The 17579-nt window shown below is 40.9% G+C and overlaps 1 protein-coding gene across 1 annotated transcript in view; it reads right to left on the reverse strand.

The window, feature by feature from the left end:
• Nucleotides 1-4956: 4956 nt before the first annotated feature.
• The window catches only part of DPY19L1 (dpy-19 like C-mannosyltransferase 1), a 165305-nt gene continuing 152682 nt past the window's right edge, over nt 4957-17579 (reverse strand). The window contains 1 exon segment of the mRNA XM_087917167.1: nt 4957-7065. Within this exon segment, the coding sequence (XP_087773293.1) occupies nt 6909-7065 (157 nt within the window). The 3' untranslated portion in view covers nt 4957-6908.

Raw genomic sequence — 17579 nt, forward strand, 5'->3', positions numbered from 1 at the left:
TCTTAGCCTGCCAGTACCTGAGCCAGAGTAATCTGCATGCAGCCACCACCAAAGACATGGCTCAAGATGCGAATTTGACAGAGTTCAAAGTTACATCAGCTGTATATTCTGATGCAGCTATAAGTTTGTTAAAGTCTAAGTGATCTCTTATATTGTCTGTTGGTACCTGCTGCTGCATTTGTCTTAGCCATATCACAGCAGCCCTGGTAAAAAAGAATGCTGCTGTGGCAGTTTTGACCGCCCATGCGGCTGCCAGGTGTGTTTTATGCCACATTGAATCAGCCCTTTTGTCCTCTCCCTTTAAGACATCAAGTTCATCATTGAGAGTAGTTGAAGAAGATGCTAAAGCTAACACTGGGTCATCAACCTCAGGTAGCTGTAAAGTTGCTGTTAACGGTGTGTCAACATTGTAAATTTTTTCGTCAAAGGCCGTGATTCCAGGCCCTGAACCGGGCATCTCAAGCTGTCTCTGCACCATATTAAAGAAAATTTCGTAGGAAGGGGTGACATCCGCTTCCACTTTTGGGTCTATGAAAAGCGCTTGATTACCTACTATTTTGTGAGAAGCACAAGGCGTCTCTTTGTTCAATTCTAGGCCGGTTGCATTCTTGCCCTTAGCTAATAATGCTCTAAAAATGTGGTTTAAACAGGCTTTTAGTATCAGATATCTCTGGCTCTGATTCCTCCTCTGAAAGGGAATCAATTTCCCCTTCCTCTACTAAACAATCAGAGTGTTCATCCTCTGATGTGGCAGGAGAACATGTTCTGGTCCTAAGAGTCAGTCCAGGAGGATAGGAATGTTTTCTACGATGGAGGGAATCTACTCTCGAATCTGTCTGCATTGGCTTAGTCATCTGAAATCCTCCCATCATTCCTTGCCTAATCAGTTGTGTGAACCACTTCTGGACCACCAGAGGCATCAATTGACCTTTTGTTTTAGTGTGTTGAGTTTGTACAGGTCCAGGTACTGAATGAGCCATTGGTACACAATTACTCCAATAAGAACACCCTGGCATCTCAGAATCCTGTATGTTAGTAGCTACTTGGCCCAAATCATCCATGTCAGATTCCACTTGAGAAAAAAAGAACTGACTTGTGCAATCCTCTTTGGGAGGGCTTAATTGCAATGAATTCACTTGATCTTTTAAAGTCTTTTCTACTTGCTTTGCCAATGTACTATGTAGTGTGTGCTCAGCCTGGTCATCAGCCCTGGTCTTTCTGTTGGCTCTGGCCCTGGCTTTGATTTTGTCAGCTGCCTCCTGTACAGATCCTTTGGTTTTACAGGATCTTTTACCCCCACCTTTCAGCTGAGTGGAAGCGATCTGCTGTGGAGACAGCACATTTAGCAGACTCCTCCATAATATCTGAGAGAGATCGAAGTAGCACTCTGACTATAATAAATAAAATCAGAAATAACAAATACTTAGTGTGTCTTTATCTTATGAGAAAAATATCTAATAACAGCATTAGTCTATTTTGGAAACTTTGTCCCTGAAAACAGAATTCTGCCAATAATTAGGGTAATTAGTTAGCTTAATGTTCCAAATCTCTCCAGGATAATGCTCTATAAGCAGCCATTTTTGGTCATGAGGCACAATGGAAGGTACTAGAAAATGGCCGCCTCTGCAAAACGGCACTCCCGCCAATTTTAACCGTTACTGGAGCCTCCTTGCAACAGGCACTACAGCTTTGCTAAGACTAGAAGCTGGTCGCCTTTACAAAATGGCACTCCCACCAATTCTAACCGTTGCCACGTTAATTTTTTACCATTGCAGAACCACATCATGGCAGTCCCAACAGCTCTGCTTAGATAGCTCTTCCTTACTGGGCAGGCTGTCTGACAGGCTTTTCGATACGTAATCTTTCCGGTCTCGGTCCGAATGATCTCACCTTAAGCTGTTTATCGCAAGGAAGCTGCTCGGCATTAGGAAACAAGGTGAAACAAATCGTCTTTTGTGCATGAACTACTGAGCTCTCCCTTACATGGGTAGGCTACTGAGTCGGCACAAGGTGTTGCTTCAACTCCCCCAAAACCCTATTTCAGGTTTTTGGGGATGATCCTGTAAGCTCCAAGCGGAAGAAGTCTTTGTAAATGCAGAAGCTGTGAAATGAAGGCTTGTGACATCAAAGGCACCGAGGCTTCGAAAAGCCTATTGCTCTGATAGTCCCTTAAGGACTGTTGTGTGGATAGTCCAAAATAACAAATATTAAATATTAACAAAAAAAGGTATTACAAATATCCCTCTATGTGAAAGTATAGACGAGCAAAAAGTAAGTGTCTATTCTGCCAAGACTGAATAGAAGAACTGGAGGTGGTGGCCCAGACGGGGTGTGTTTTCAGTTTTTCTATTCAGTCTATAGCTGAACAGAGCTGAATATATCACATGCATGGATCCTGTCAAAACCATTTTGGAGAAGATAAACCTACACCCTATACTGGCAGCCAATCTGTGCACTGGATGTAGCATGCAGACAATATGCTGTGTGAACCTTTGCGTGCTGTGGAGGCATGAGATGTGCTGGTTACTGTGCTGGGCAATTGGGTGCAGCCCTTCAATAGAGCCATGGGTCAGCGAAAAGTGGTGCACATGCAAGTAGAGGAGAAAAGTGGCCCTTGGGGACAGTTGAGAATGGGGCCTTCCCAGCCTTTTAGGATGTAGTGTCCTGGCTGGCCAGCATCAGTGCCGAACTGCCACTGCCACCCATTGAGTCTTGCCTGACCCTGCCCATTGCAATCCGTCTGGCCCCGCTCTGCACCTGGAGCCTCCCCACTTTTAGAACATCATTATCCTCTGCATTGATCTAATAATGACAAGTTTCATGACAAGCTAATGTGGTTTCATATGGTCAGTTTGGGAGGGATTGGGGCCACCTGATTGGCTCACTTGATCACTTTGCCAGAGCAACGCAATCACTTTCCACACCAAAAGAACTTGCCTTTGAATTTCGCTTGTCCTGAATTAGCATTAGCACTCAAAAAGGAAGAGGGGATAGAAGGTTCCCTGAGGATGTGTCTCTGGGAGGGGGAAGAAGCACTGAAATCTCTGCTTTCTGCCAGAGAAAATTGGAGACTGGAATAGTACAGAAGGGAGAATTGAGAATGTGTATTTTGTGAGAGATGCCCAACTTAACCATCAATTAGTGGGAGGGAAGCCTAATCAATACTGCATATTAACTTTCTGCCGAAGTAAGTTACTAATTAATGTACCTATGTGCTCATTCCTATGTCTTTCAATACCTACATGACATCCATCCTCATACACTCAGGTATCCATTTTCTCTTTCTACAAACTTGAAGGTCTCCATGCATCTATGTTAAAAGAATCTGAAGACTTTTTTCTGTATGAAATGCAAAATGGACTGTGATTAATAGCATGGAGGCAGGAAGAGCAGGGAAGCCGACAGTGTCCAGCAGCAATCATGATCCACCAGCCCCTTGGCACAGTGCAAATACTGATAAGTCCGAGCGTGGAGGCATAGGTGGGGGGAAGATAGGTGATCCAGATGTCTGCATGGGTGCCTGACTCATGGGAGGCTCACGAGAGGCTTGCATGGCTGCACTGGCAGCAGGTGGAGGCATGGGGGATGAGGGAGGGAGGTGATCCTGATGCCCTGTATGAGCATTTGCTCAGCGCAGCCAGTCTTATTTTGTGTCTTGGTCTTTCAAGCTCAATACATGATTAAAGCAAAAGAATTGCACATATAGTTCAAGCTCTTCACTTGAACAGAATCAGCAGTATATGTTTGTGTGCATATCTCACAACCAGTAAGATGGCAAACAATATGTTGCAATATATTCTTCCCCACTTAGAGTAATCAATATTACATACCATTCAAAGATCTTTTCATACCACATCTCCATGTGTTATATAAGTAGTCCTTACAATAGTTCATTTAGTGACCATTCAAAGTTACAACAGCACTGAAAAAGTGACTTATGACCATTTTTCACACTTACAACCACTGCAGCATCCCCATGGTCACATGATCAAAATTCAGATGCTTGGCAACTGGTTCATATTTATGATATTTGCAGGGTCCTGGGGTCATGTGATCAGATTTGCAACCTTCTGACAAGTCAGTGGGGAATCCAGATTCACTTAATAACCATGTCACTAGCATAACAAATGCAATTATTCACTTAATAACTGTGGCAAGAAATGTTGTAAAATGGAGCAAAACTCATTTAACAAATGTTTCACAGCAACATCAGTTTTGGGCTCAACTGTGGTCATAAGTCAAGGACTATCCTGTAATGTCAATGTTACTTCAAAGAAAATCTTTTGTGGACATTTTAGCCAATGGAAGCATTTGTCACATTGACAGCAGAAATGAATTGAATTGGTTTAGGTTGCTTGAGTTCTGTGTTTTCCTGTTCTTTTGTATGTATCGCTGCTGTCATAAGCAGAATGAACTAACCCCATTGTTAGGAATTTAAATACTACAGAATCTGTAATATTTTTTTTCTGCCTCAGATACAATGAGTGTATTTTTGTCTTTTACAGGAGTAAGATAGAGCACTAAGTTACAGTCATACTCTAATTAAAACATTCTAAAACTGTTCTTGAAATGTAAATCAATTTACAATTAAGACATATGCTTTATCAAACTAGTAGTCTTCTCTTCTAAAGTGTATACTCCTAACAGTTAATTTTTTAAGCAAATTCTCAAAATAGGAAATCTATCAAACTTCTTCAAAATGTTTCTTTTCTAAAAGAGTAGCCATATTTGCTGTAATTGTTGCCAATGGAATAATTAAATATGATTCATAAATCAGCAATGCAAACGGTATGTAGTTACCAAAATTTTCTTCTTTTCTCTAATATGTAAGTATAATAAATTTTAGTGAGCAGCCTTAGATAAAAATAGATTAAACTTGTTTTTCAATTATTTTCTTGAAAATAATATAATAGAAAAATACTTGCTATTTATGAAATGATTTTTATGTAAACACAATTATGAACAAAACTTTTATTTGAAAGTAAACATCAACAATTGACATAAAATCCATAAAAATACAGTATTTTCTATTCTACAATATAAAGTATAAAATAATGATTCCAATTTCCTGCCTTTTGAATGGATCTTAGTTTACGATTCAATCTTCAATGGGAAATAAATTTCTTTAAAATTTAAATTTATCCTTTTGTACTTTGTCAGGGGGAAAAAAACTACATTAACATTCTCAGTTAAACATGTAAGATTTTTCAGCAGTGTTAAACTTACACAGAATGTATACAATCATGGTCTATAGTACCAGACAAAAAAGTAAATGGCAACCAAGCTTTGGAACTATGCATAATCTCTACAGTTAATCAGAAATGATTAGAAGGTTTTTATAAAAATGAGCCTGAGAATGTAGTTTCAACTTACCTAAATTTGCTGCGCTATTGGAATTTATGTTGTATAAAGTAACTCCAAGGTGTATAATGGAATAACACAAAAGCATACTTGTTTTACACTGCATTTTCCCAAGTGGTTACAATTTATTTCTCAGAGAATAAATGTTATTTCCTATTACATTAAACTTTGTACAAGAACTAATAATGATCCTTTATTGCATTAAGGCAAAATAGTACAATTTTCCTGGAAAATTTCTGTTTTTAAAAGATTAACACATGCAACAAGTTTATTTTGTTTATCATACCATGTCAATAGTAGAAAAATTCAGATAAATTTGCATGAATTTCTGCAGTCCTATTTTAGTAACTACTGAAGAAGCGTATATATTCTTTCTATATACATTGGCATGGTTTACTTCTCATCTATTTCTGCTACCAATGAAAGGGTTTAAAAACCTATTCAGAAAAGGATCCCTTGAATCCCTATTTCTGCTACCAGTGAAAGGGTTTAAAAAACTATTCAGAAAAGGATCACTTGAATATTGGATCCAAGACAATAAGCAAGCCAAGAATAAATGTTGGATTCTAAGTTTGGCTTGTTAAAAAACAACAAATCAGGAATTCTGGTTTGGATGTAATATTCTACCAAAAAAAAAGAAAAAGAAAAAAGAAAAGAAAGGAATAGTAAAGATTAACACATACACTGTAATGCTTTCTCAGCCTTGATAAACAAGAATTTAGAAGCATTCTGTCTTGTGATGTATCATCTGGCTCAATGTAAATTCTAAGGTACTCAATTTTAAAGCAGAACAAATAAACAAGTTGTAATAAGTGAATAAGTAATAAGTTTTAATAAAGTAAACAGCTATTTATGGTAATATAGGGTCATGGAAACCATCCTTTCTTTAAAAAAACTATGCTTATTCAGAAAGGAAAAGCATGAAAAGGAAATTGAATTACCAATATAATGATGACTATATATGAGAAAATGTTTTAGGTTTTATCAACTCTTATTCGTTCAGGGTTTAAAATTGCAACACTCTTGCTAGGAATCATTGTCTGCACAATTTCACTGATTTTGGCATTATTTTCTACAAATATTTTTTGCTCAATTTCTTAGGATCAATGTTTATTAAGAAGTGTTGAAATGCAATAAACATTTGCATATAAATTGTAAACAACTGTCCCAGAAAGAGACAAATTTGGGCCAAGGTAAATGTTAACTGTTTATATTTTAAAGAGTAGTATTCCATCTTAGAAAGCCTATAGTTCCAAACTAAAATTATTTCTATCTTTTTTCAACTGGACATTACTTCTCAATAAATACAATTGGATTGCTAAGGACGTCTTCCAATGACATGGGTACAGAGCTTCAATTGCTTCAAATGATAAAAAGCTTGAGTGTTGAATAATCTGGAATGCAAGTCAAATCTAATGTTGCCTGTAATTAACATCAATTATTTTTATTTTTTAATGGTCTTGAAATTCAAGCAGAATTTTTTTCAAGAAAACAAATAAATGCTGATTTAAAACATATACTACCAAAAATGATACAGTACTGAAGAATCATTCTCTGGTAACTTCCAATATTTTGAATATATTATTGTTGAACACTGTCCTGAAGTATGGCCTGGAATCTTTGCACATGAGATTGCATAAAGGAATTTTCCCGATATTGGCAAGATCTTCTATGTCCCAAATTTCTGGCATACTGCAACCAGGCCTAAAAATATTTATAAATATTATGAGCAAACAAAGACATATATTATTCAATGAAAGAATTCTGTATCATTTTCATACAGGTCAATAGAACCACCTCAGGTTTCACATCTCAGTTGTTAGAAAAATTCACTCCCTTTTAGTCAATGCCCATGCATTGTTTTATATGTGTAGGCCCACACAGATTTTAGACCTCTATATAACTTGTGTTCTAAATTACATGGAATTTACATATAGAATGTTCTTCTCATTTCAGACTTTTTCCTCTCAACATGTAGATACAATAAAAGAGTTGCAATGAGAATGCAGAAGTCCTGAATACAGCTTCATCTTTGCCTTTTTTTATATGAGAGAAATGAACTAATGGATTTTAACAATAAAGAGACTGTAGTGAACATTGTGGATAGAGCACAGAAAAATGTATTTGGAAGTGAACAAAAGCTTTCCTTTTATAAGTCAGTTGTATTAGATCAGGGGTGTCAAACTCAATTTCATTAAGGGCCGTATCAAGATTGTGGTTGACTTCAGGGGGGCCAGGGTGGACATGGCTAGGATGGGTATGGCTGGGGTAGGCATGGCCAGCTCCCATTGCTGCTGTGGTTGCTCTCCTTGGCCAGGTTGCTCATGGTGTGTGCAGGAGGGCAAAATGTGTTGGTCAGATGGAGGCCCACTCCCTCCTTGCGAGGAGCCTTGGTTTTGTAACTAAAGCATTCTCAGCAATAGGATGGGAGACCACCAGGAAAGGTCAGGAGGAGGTGGCAAGGGGGTGGCAACAGGAAGCAGCAAGGCTGCTGATGGCCACCTGATAAGGCAGGATTTACCTCAGACCTTTACTCTCTCTCATTATAATCTTCCTTCCTTCTGTTCCCTTTTCTTCTTTTTCCTTCCCTCTTCATTCTCCTTTCTTCTTCCTTCCCCTCTTTCCTTCTTTTTCCTTCTCTCTTCTCTTAACTTTCCTTCTTTCTCTTGTCTTTCTTGTCCCTTCTTTGGATGCTCAAATGCAAAAGGAGAAGCATTTCTCCCCCCCACCCCCCCAATAATTTTTATTGTTCTTTTTCAACTTTTACATGTTTTAATAGTTTTAACAGTTCTGTGCCATCATTATTATATAAAGCAATCTCATGTAAATATCTACATTTATATATAATTTTCTTATCTCCGTTGTCTTTATTTCTATTGTTCAACCATTTATATCAATTGTCCCAAATTTCATAATACTCTGACTCTCCTTTATCTTTTAATTTTAATGTCAATTTATCGATTTCAGCACAATCTAGAATTTTTTGAATTACTAATTCCTCTGAGGGTGTATTATTTTATTTCGAGCATTGTGCATATACTATCCTTGTTGCTGTATGTAGTAAAATGTATTCAATCTTTTTCCGAAATTTCCCTTTAATTATTCCCAACAAAAACAACTCCAGTTTAAACTCTATTCGATCTTCCCTATTTCTTGTATCCATCTCCATATTTTAGTCCAGTATTTTTGGGCTTCCAGGCCACCATGACCACCACATATGATAGAAGATACCTTGATTCTGTTTGCATTTCCAACATGTCGGATTTATGTTAGGGTATATTTTGGCCAATCTCATTGGTGGCAAATGCCAACGATAAAACATCTTGTACATATTTTCTTTATAGAGCTCTGATCTTGTTAATTTTTGTTCCAAATATTTTCCCAATCTGCTAAATCTGCTAGTCCTGTCTTTGTTCTCTCACCCTTCTCGGAATCTGTTTCAGAGTTTGTACCTACTTTTCCTTGTACATCATCAGTTCATCCCTTGTTATTTTATAAATTATATCTCTTACTTTCTTTCATGTGAACCTAATATGCACTTCTCTCGATAACCTATGCCTTCTGGCATAATTTGTATGAACTCTGTATTACACCATCCAATTCATTTAGGATTTCATGCTTATCTCTTTGCAGAAGTTCTACTATTATTTCAGCCATTATCATTTTCTAGGTCCTCCTTTTTTGTCTCTGTAACATTTTGAAATCTTAAGATCAAAGGCTGTGTGGTTCATCTCCAAATGGATGAGAGAATCCTCTAAGTCTTTGTTTAATTCTATCATCTTCTGATCCACCAACTCAAGTTTCTTCTCAGTTTGTTCCGTTCTTGTTGCCACAGCTCTTATTGTTTGTTCATTTTTTTCTATTCCCTGTTGAATTGAGCCCCTTTTTTCATCTAATTTGTGTATATCATTTTTCATTTCACCTATCTCTGTTTTCATTTCAGCATTATTTTTAGACTTTGTTTCTTGGAATTGAATCATTGTTTCCTGAATTGCTAAAAGGGTTGTTTGCATATTTGGTGTATTTGATGTTGTATTTTGTTTTTCCATGGTAAGCATCCCTTCAATTGACCTTTGGGTCACTGAAGAAACAATCGACATCGATGGGTTTGCTGTTGTTTTTCCCGCGGCCTTCAGTGTCGTTGTTAGTGATACTCATCATTTATTTGAAGATTTTGTTTTGTTTTTTAATTTTTTTTATACGTTATCCCAAATTAAGATCCAGTAATTTAAATACTATTTTTTAAAGTTTTAATTTGTTTAGCCAATCTGAAATTAATTTGTACTTAACTTAATTCTCTATACACGATTCTCTATAATTATGCTCCATCTAGTTTCTCTATCTTTTCAATATTCAACCTATCTTTCAATATTCAACTCATCTCAGTATCACCCTTTGATCATCTCTTAATCACTGTTCTAAATCCTTTTCCGAAAAATCCAAATTCATTAATAAGATATCCACTTATGATACACTTTGTAGAGCAATCGATTAATTCTCTACATTATTTCACATTGTGTTGATATATAATTATCAATATTTAATATACTATTTAATCTAAAAAAAATATAAGACACATAATCCATTCTAATATCCAAATTTAACTACTATAATGTAAATTAATAATATCTTATATGATATAAATTACTAACTTAAACACTTATCTATTTATATTCTATTCTTTATCCTGATCAATAAATCAATCAACAAAGTTAAACTTACACACTCTATTTCAAATATATGACAAATTCATTAAGATATTTTCCCACCTATATTAATATGAGTGTAAGAATATGAATATATATATATACATATATATATATATACACTCTTAAGTTTTCGCTGGTATTACATGTATGGTATTCAGCTTTGTTTGGTATTTCGACGTCATAGTAGTTGTGCTTTTAAAGTTGTAGCAGCGTTTCAGCAGAATCTCATCTGCCATCAACAGGCCTGATGATGGCAGATGAGATTCTGCCAAACGTGCTACAACTTTAAAAGCACAACTACCATGACGTGGGAAAATACCCGAATAAAGCTGAATACCATACATACATACATACATACATATATACATATATACACACACACATACATACAAATATTTTAGTCTCTTATTTGTACAAAAATATCAATTCTTAATAATGTTATAAAATTATTTCATTAAACACCTTCTCAATTAATTATTCCTAACATTAATTAGCCTCTGATTGTCAATTAAACCTTTATTGTATAACGTAAGTTGTTCTGTTCTATGTAGACTCAGCAGTCTGTTGCATCAGCCACTTCCGTTTCTTTCTTTCTGCTCTTCTCTGTCCTTAACGCCACTGAAGAATAAGCAATCAGTTCCTCAAGTTCCTTAGGCACCTGCTCCCAGACTCTTCCTCACTTCGAGTCAAAGTATCTTAAACCTGTCTGCTTCTATTCTTCTCATTTGTCCATTTGTTCAATCCACTCGCAGAAATTAACTGGCTTGGGCAAATCCTTCATTTTCAAGCACCGCTATCACCACTGCCAAATTACCACCCACTTATTGAGCTCAGGCCTGATTTTTTCTGAGACTCACTGTTCTACCCTTCATGATCTGTGATCTTTTCCTTTTCCGATAACACTCTCCATCATTCTCAGCTTTAAAGTTCAAAATAAAACACTCAATGCCACAGTCTGTTATCCAATTCCTCCCTTCCTTTTTCAGTTAGGCTGTCTCGATCTCAGGTCTCATTTAAAAAATGACAGATGCTTGCACATTGGAATAAAAGGGTATCCCTTCATTGCAGCGGATAATCGCCCTCCCCTTCGCTGCTCCTTGGGTTTCCCTACTCATCCACAAATCCCTCCAAGACTTGAGTGCCCTCACAGGGGCCTCCAAACTTGTAGATTCAGGGCTAAGCAACTAAGCCCATCCTTCATTCCCCTCACCGCCGCAACGTCACCACCGGAACCACCGAGAGAAACATTTCTTGATGTCTCGTCACCTTGTGATCAAATGCCACTTTTGCTAGTAGTTGTGGCCACATAAAAGACTGAGAACAAACCAGGCTCAGTTTATCCAATGCTTGCATTTCATGGGGGTATCCACAGATAATAGTATAGCAAAATGGGCGTTGTTTACCTGAATGCCACTTTTCCTTGTTAGGCAAGACAGGTCAGGATGGGGTGATACTCTTTGTTAGCTGCTTAGGACTGAGTCTGTGCAAAAGGCTTATTAGCCTATCTCTGCCCACTCCTCCCCAGTTTCTGTGAAGTCAGTGTGACAGACCAGATTGCCTCTAATAAAGGCAAAAGAAAAAACAAGAATATTAGCAGGACCCCTTCTCTTGGGTCCCATGAAAGGAATCTTCCCCTAGGGTGAGGCTGACCTGTCTAGCCTAACAAGGAAAGGTGGCATTCGGGTAAACAACACCCATTTTTCCTTGTAAGGCTGCGACAGGTCAGGATGGGATATAGGAAAGCAGAGTTGTCCTCGGGAGGGTTAAGACTGGTCCTGGCTTACATGGTCCAAAATGACTTGTTGGAGGACCCCTCTACTAAATGCCGCATCTGCTGAAGTGAAGGAGTCCAGGTGGTAGTGATGGATAAAGGCGAAGGTGAAGTCCAGGTGGCTGTTCTGCAGATCTCCTCCACCAACGCCTGTGTAGCCCAAGCCGCCATTGTGGCCGCACTACAAGTGGAATGGGCTGTGATGCTCCTGGGAACTGACAGGGACTTGCTGGAATAGGCTCAAGCTAAGCATGCTTTGATCCATCTACTCACTGTAGATGGAGTCACCTTACCCCCCAACGAGGAAGGTTGGAAAGAACAAAAGAAAGACTGTCCTGCGGGATGCAGCAGTACATTTAATATATATCTTTAAAGCCCTGCACACATCCAAAGTGTGCCAAGTCTTCTCCAACTCATTGACCAGATGAGAACAAAAGTCTGGAAGGACCAGTTCCTGAGCTCTGTGGAAAGAAGTGTTGACCTTCAGGATGAATGCCAGGTCCAACCGTAAAACCACCTGATGAGGATGGAAAAGACAGAGGTCAGGATGAACTGAGAGTGTAACCAACTCTGAAACTCTCCTCGCAGAAGTGACTGCCACCAGGAATGCCACTTTTAGGGTGAGGAGATGAAGACAGGCCTGTCGAAGCAGTTCAAACGGAGGTTTCATGAGGGACTGCAAGACTTTGGTTAGATCCCAAGTGGGGTACTTATGTGCCAGGAGGACAAAGGTTGGTCGCTCCTCTGAGAAATCTATGGACCATAGGGTGCTGAGCCTAAGATTCTAATTTTCCACAAGTCAATAATGACGAGATGGCAGACACCTGCCTGTGAAGAGTGTTGGGGGAAAGACCCTTGTCCAGGCCTGCCTATAGAAATTCCAAGACCACAGCCACTGAGGCTTGTGAAGGTGAGATGTTAGACTTGGCACAACAAGCTGAGAAGGATAGCCAAGTAGCTTCATAAATACAAATTGTAGGTCTCCTGGAGGCCTGAATGGTCTGGATAACCTTGTTGGAGAGTTTGGTGTTTTTAAAAATGCCCCACTCAATTGCCAAACTGCCAGCGGCATCCACTGGGGCTCCGGATGAGACAGGGACCCCTGGAGAAGAGAGACATCCTCCTCAGGAATCCGCCAAGGGACAGACCCATTAAATCAGCAAACCAATGCCAGCGAGGCCAGAAAGGTGCCACCAAAATGAGTTCAGCCTACTCCAATAAGAGCTTTCGAATCACCACTGGTATAGTGGCAAAGGCGGACAGGCGGACAGTAATCCAGAAGGCCAGTAATGCAATGTAAGGCGTTTGTGCCTTCTGCCCCCTGGGAGAAATATCTAGTACAAAATCTGGCCAAGTGGGCATAAAGGGACGTGGAAAACAAATCCACTACTAACAATCCAAACCTCAGAGAGATTTGATGAAATAGAGGATGTAATTACAATTCAGCATGGTCAATAGTTGTCCTGCTGAGCAAATCCACCTGTACATTATCCGATCCAGAGATATGCTCAGCTCTGATCGACAGAAGGTGTCGTTTCTCCCACATGACCAGGGACTCCACCTCTGTCATAAGGGAAAGGGACTTGGTACTTCATTGTCTATTGATATGGGCTTTTGTGGCCACATTGTCAGTCATAACTAGGACATTAGATCCCAACACCTGACAGCGAAACTTCCTCAGGGCCAAATGAACAGCTCTAAGCTCTAACCAATTGATGCTATGAGCCTGTTCCTGTTCAGACCATAAACCTTGAGCCCAGAGGGAACCTGAATGGGCACCTTAACCTGCCAAGGAGGCATCAGTAATAAGGACAAGGCAGGATTCAAGCTTGAACGAGTGACCTTTGGACATGGCCCTGGAAAGCCACCAGTGGAAGGAAAGTAAAATATGCTTGAACAATCTAACCTTCCTGTGGAAATGGCTGGATCCAGCCTTCTGAAAAGGTAGCAAGAACCACTGCAGGGATCTGGCATGGAACCTGGCCCAGGGGACAATGGTAATACAGGAAATCATTTTTCCCAAAAGTTGAGAAAGAAGGGCCAAAGGGACAGAACTCGTACCCTGGATACCCCTAATCATCCCCTGTAGACCCTCCAGTTTCTCCTGTGATAGAAAAACTTGACACACTCTAGTGTCAATAATGGCCCCCAAATGAAGGAGAAGAGTAGTAGGAGAGAAATGGTTTTTTTTTCTTATTAATGGAAAACCCTAGGTCCTGCAGAACTGAGATCATGACTTGCAGATCCTGCTGAGCCCTCTGAAAGGAAGAAGACATGATTAATATGTCATCCAGATAACATTGTAAATGGACCGGGAGAGTACGAAGGTGTGCAGCTAAAGGCGCCAGGACTTTGGTAAAAATCCTGGGGGCAGAAGACAAACCAAAGGGAAGGGCCCTGTACTGGAAATGGCACCCCGGTAACAAAACCTAAGAAACCTCCTATGTGAGTGACAAATAGGAACATGCAAATAAGCTTTTGTCAAGTCTATTAATGTGAGGAAGTCCCCCTGCCGAATGCTCTCCAAGATGGAAGAGTGTGCATCTTAGAACACCTGTACACAATGCATTTATTGAGTCGTTTCAGATCAAAAATTGTCCTCCACCCCCCGAGGCCTTGGGAATAAAGAAAATTCTAGAGTAGAATCCTATCCCTTGTTGGGCGAGGGGAACCTCCTGAATGGCCTTGAGATCCAGCAAATGCTGGATGACTGACTCCATCAGACTCCACCTCGCAGCATCTCTAGAGACTGGGCAGGAGATGAAGAACCTTGGAGGAGTGGAGTAGAACTCTAAGACCCAATCTAATAGTGGACAGAACCCAAGCTTCTGAAGTAATACCTTCCCATTGGGCCTCAAAGCATGCTAAACGGCCACCAATGGGTTCCCCTCATGTGCACTAGTGCTGGTGATGGAACGGGCAACTTCCCCCTCCTCAAAAGGGCCGTTTGGAAGAAAACTGCTGTTTGCCTTTGCCTGAGCAATCACGAGGAGGTTCTTGACGTTGATATGCAGGTTTCGACGGCCGGTGAAAACTGGAACTTGGCTCTCCTCTGAACTGAGGGTGTTTGAAATAAGGAGCGGACTGATGTTCTTTAGGAGTGAAGGAACGATTTTTTTTTTATCCTTAGTCTCAATCAAAAGGGACTCAAGGACCTCACCAAAGAGTTTCTCCCCTTGGACTGGAGCAGATGCCAACTTCCATTTATGTCTGCCATCAGCTTGCCAGTTGCACAGCCAGCATACGCGCCTGGCTGCCACAGAGCAAGCAATGGCTTTCGTGGCAAATCTGGTGCTATGTAGGGTGGCATCAGTCATGAATTCTATAGCCACCATGATCCTTCCTTCTTGTTGATGTCCTGGTGGGCACGGACATCTGATGAGGGGATTCTATCCTGCAGCTACTTCAGCCACTTGAGCGAAGTCCTCGTAAAGAATGATGTCGCTGTAGAAGCCTTGACAGCCCAGGCAACGGCCAGATGAGATCTCTGTAGCGACTGTTCCACTCGCTTTTCCTCAGCCTTGAGGACTTCCTCCAGGTCCGAAGGAGCAGACGAGGAGGCCAAAGCTGTAACAGGAGCATTCACTGTGGGACCTGAAGCATCTTGGTAAGTTCAGGCCCCACGTTGAAAAACCTGCGGTCAGAGGCCAGAGGATTGGGCCCTGTGGCCAGAACTTCAAACTGCTTCTTGATTACCTTCAGGAACAATTTTGAGAAGGAACCACTTCCTTTCTTACCTCTGGCTCATTGAACAGAACATCTGATTCCTCAGGAAGAAGATTGGCCACTACCTCATCATCTGCGCCTTTCAGATTCAGGGTGTTCCTAGCCTTGAACAACAAGGGACTAAACAATGAGTGTTTAAAACACCCCATAAACACTGGAATCTTGTGCAAAGGGCCTTCATCCACTGACATATCGGATTCTGGCCAATCAGGTTCTCCCACCAATGATGGAGCCACTGAGATAACAGGAGCGAAGTCTTCAGCCAACCCAGAAACTGGATCCTGGATAAAGCAGCCTCTTTCTGATAAGAGATAAGAGAGCTTCACAAATCCAGGATCTTCTTTCTGATAAATCAGAAGCAGCAGATGAATGTCAGGTCACTCTCTGCAATCCCTCTGAGATGCCCTTCCTGATTGCCTTGTCTATCAGGATTTGCAAATTAATTGGGACATCCAAATCAGAAGGGTCAGTTAGTCTGGCTGCAGTGGCAGTAGGAGGGTTCTACCCCCTGTCTACTGTGCCCACGCTCCTGCCAAGGTGCCACTTCTCCATGAAGATCATCAGCTTGACTGCCTCCTTCAGAAGGAATAGGAGAAGCGCCTCTCCTGGACCCATCAGGAGACCAAGTCTGGAAACTGGGTCTGGGAGAAGGTCCAGGCTCCTCCAAATCCACTTCACTAATGAGTGATGCTGGAGAAGTGGGGCGAGCAGACATTGAGCAAGAAGAGGACTGATGCACTTTGTCTATCTGCTTCTCGATGGCCTGATGGCACCTGGCAGCATCTCCTGTGCCTTGGAAGCCTTTTTGACAGGCTGCTTCCCTTTGGTAGAAGCAGTAGGAGCAACCTTTTGAGGGTTGGCTGCTTTGGAAACTCTGGTTTCCCTTGGGGGTTCAGCCATCTTGAGCAGCAAGGCCAATGCTGGACTGAATGCCTGTGCTAGGAGGAGAGCACATGGAGGGGTTTATAAAATAACTTCAGGGGAAATCTTCTCCATCCCCACAATGACCACCATTCTCTTCTGCCCTATCCACACTTCAGTAGAAAGTGTTAACATTTCCTACTGGGATTCAAACCCTCCTGGGCCTAATAGGGCAATGACCATAGACTAGTCCCGGTTGGGAGCCCAAGGGTCCTGGTCTACTTCGGAATAGGGAAATCAATCCCCACCAGGAAAAATAGGAATTTTTAGCGCCTACCCTTCGATGTCGTCTGCAGCAGGAAACAGTAACTGGTGGTGACAAAAGGCGCAGAAGTGGTATGAAGAAGAAGCCTGTTCAAAATGGCCACTGGAATCTTCAAAATGGCCAATCTGTGTTTTCAAAATGGCCACCGGCCATGAGGAGTCTTCAAAGTGGCTGCCTGATCCACATGAGACTTCTGTTTCTTCCCCAGGGAGGATTCTGAGCTCTCCTTGGATTTTTGTTGCTCTGCAAAGGCAGAGAAACTTGCAAAAGGCAGCCGCAGGACCACGTGGCTCCCTGTTTCACTGCAGAGGGGGAATTTACCCCGCGGCTCTGCAAAGAACATGAACTGACACTCACGCACTTTGAAAATGACCCTCACCGAACCGCCATCCGGCTGATCAATCCCCTGCTCTTCGCCCTCGGGGGCTGAAAACGGCCCCTGCGGCCCATGTTTGGCAGACTCCCAATTGTCAGCTGTGCAGCAAAGCACCAAATTCAAAAGGGAAAGGCAAAAAGGAGGGTTTTTTTTTTCATTCAAAGAAGAATTTCCTTGTAAGGCTGCCTTTGGAACTAAAATTTCCAAAGGCAGGAGAGGCAATGCCACACATCCTATTCTCCTAAGGACTGAGTAGAAACTGGGGAGAAGTCACCCAGAGTGGGCGGAGCTAGGCTAATAAGCCTTTTGCACAGAATCAGTCCTAAGCAACTAACGAAGAGTATCACCCCATCCTGACCTGTTGCAGACTTACAAGAGAAAACTGTCAGAATGAAGGCTCTGATACAGTTGTGTGAAAAAGTCCTGCATGCTTTCAATTTTAACCTGTAT

This window comes from Pseudonaja textilis, chromosome Z, assembly GCF_049901715.1.
Source record: "Pseudonaja textilis isolate UNSWEBS1 chromosome Z, rPseTex1.2, whole genome shotgun sequence".
Taxonomy (NCBI): Eukaryota; Metazoa; Chordata; class Lepidosauria; order Squamata; family Elapidae; genus Pseudonaja; species Pseudonaja textilis.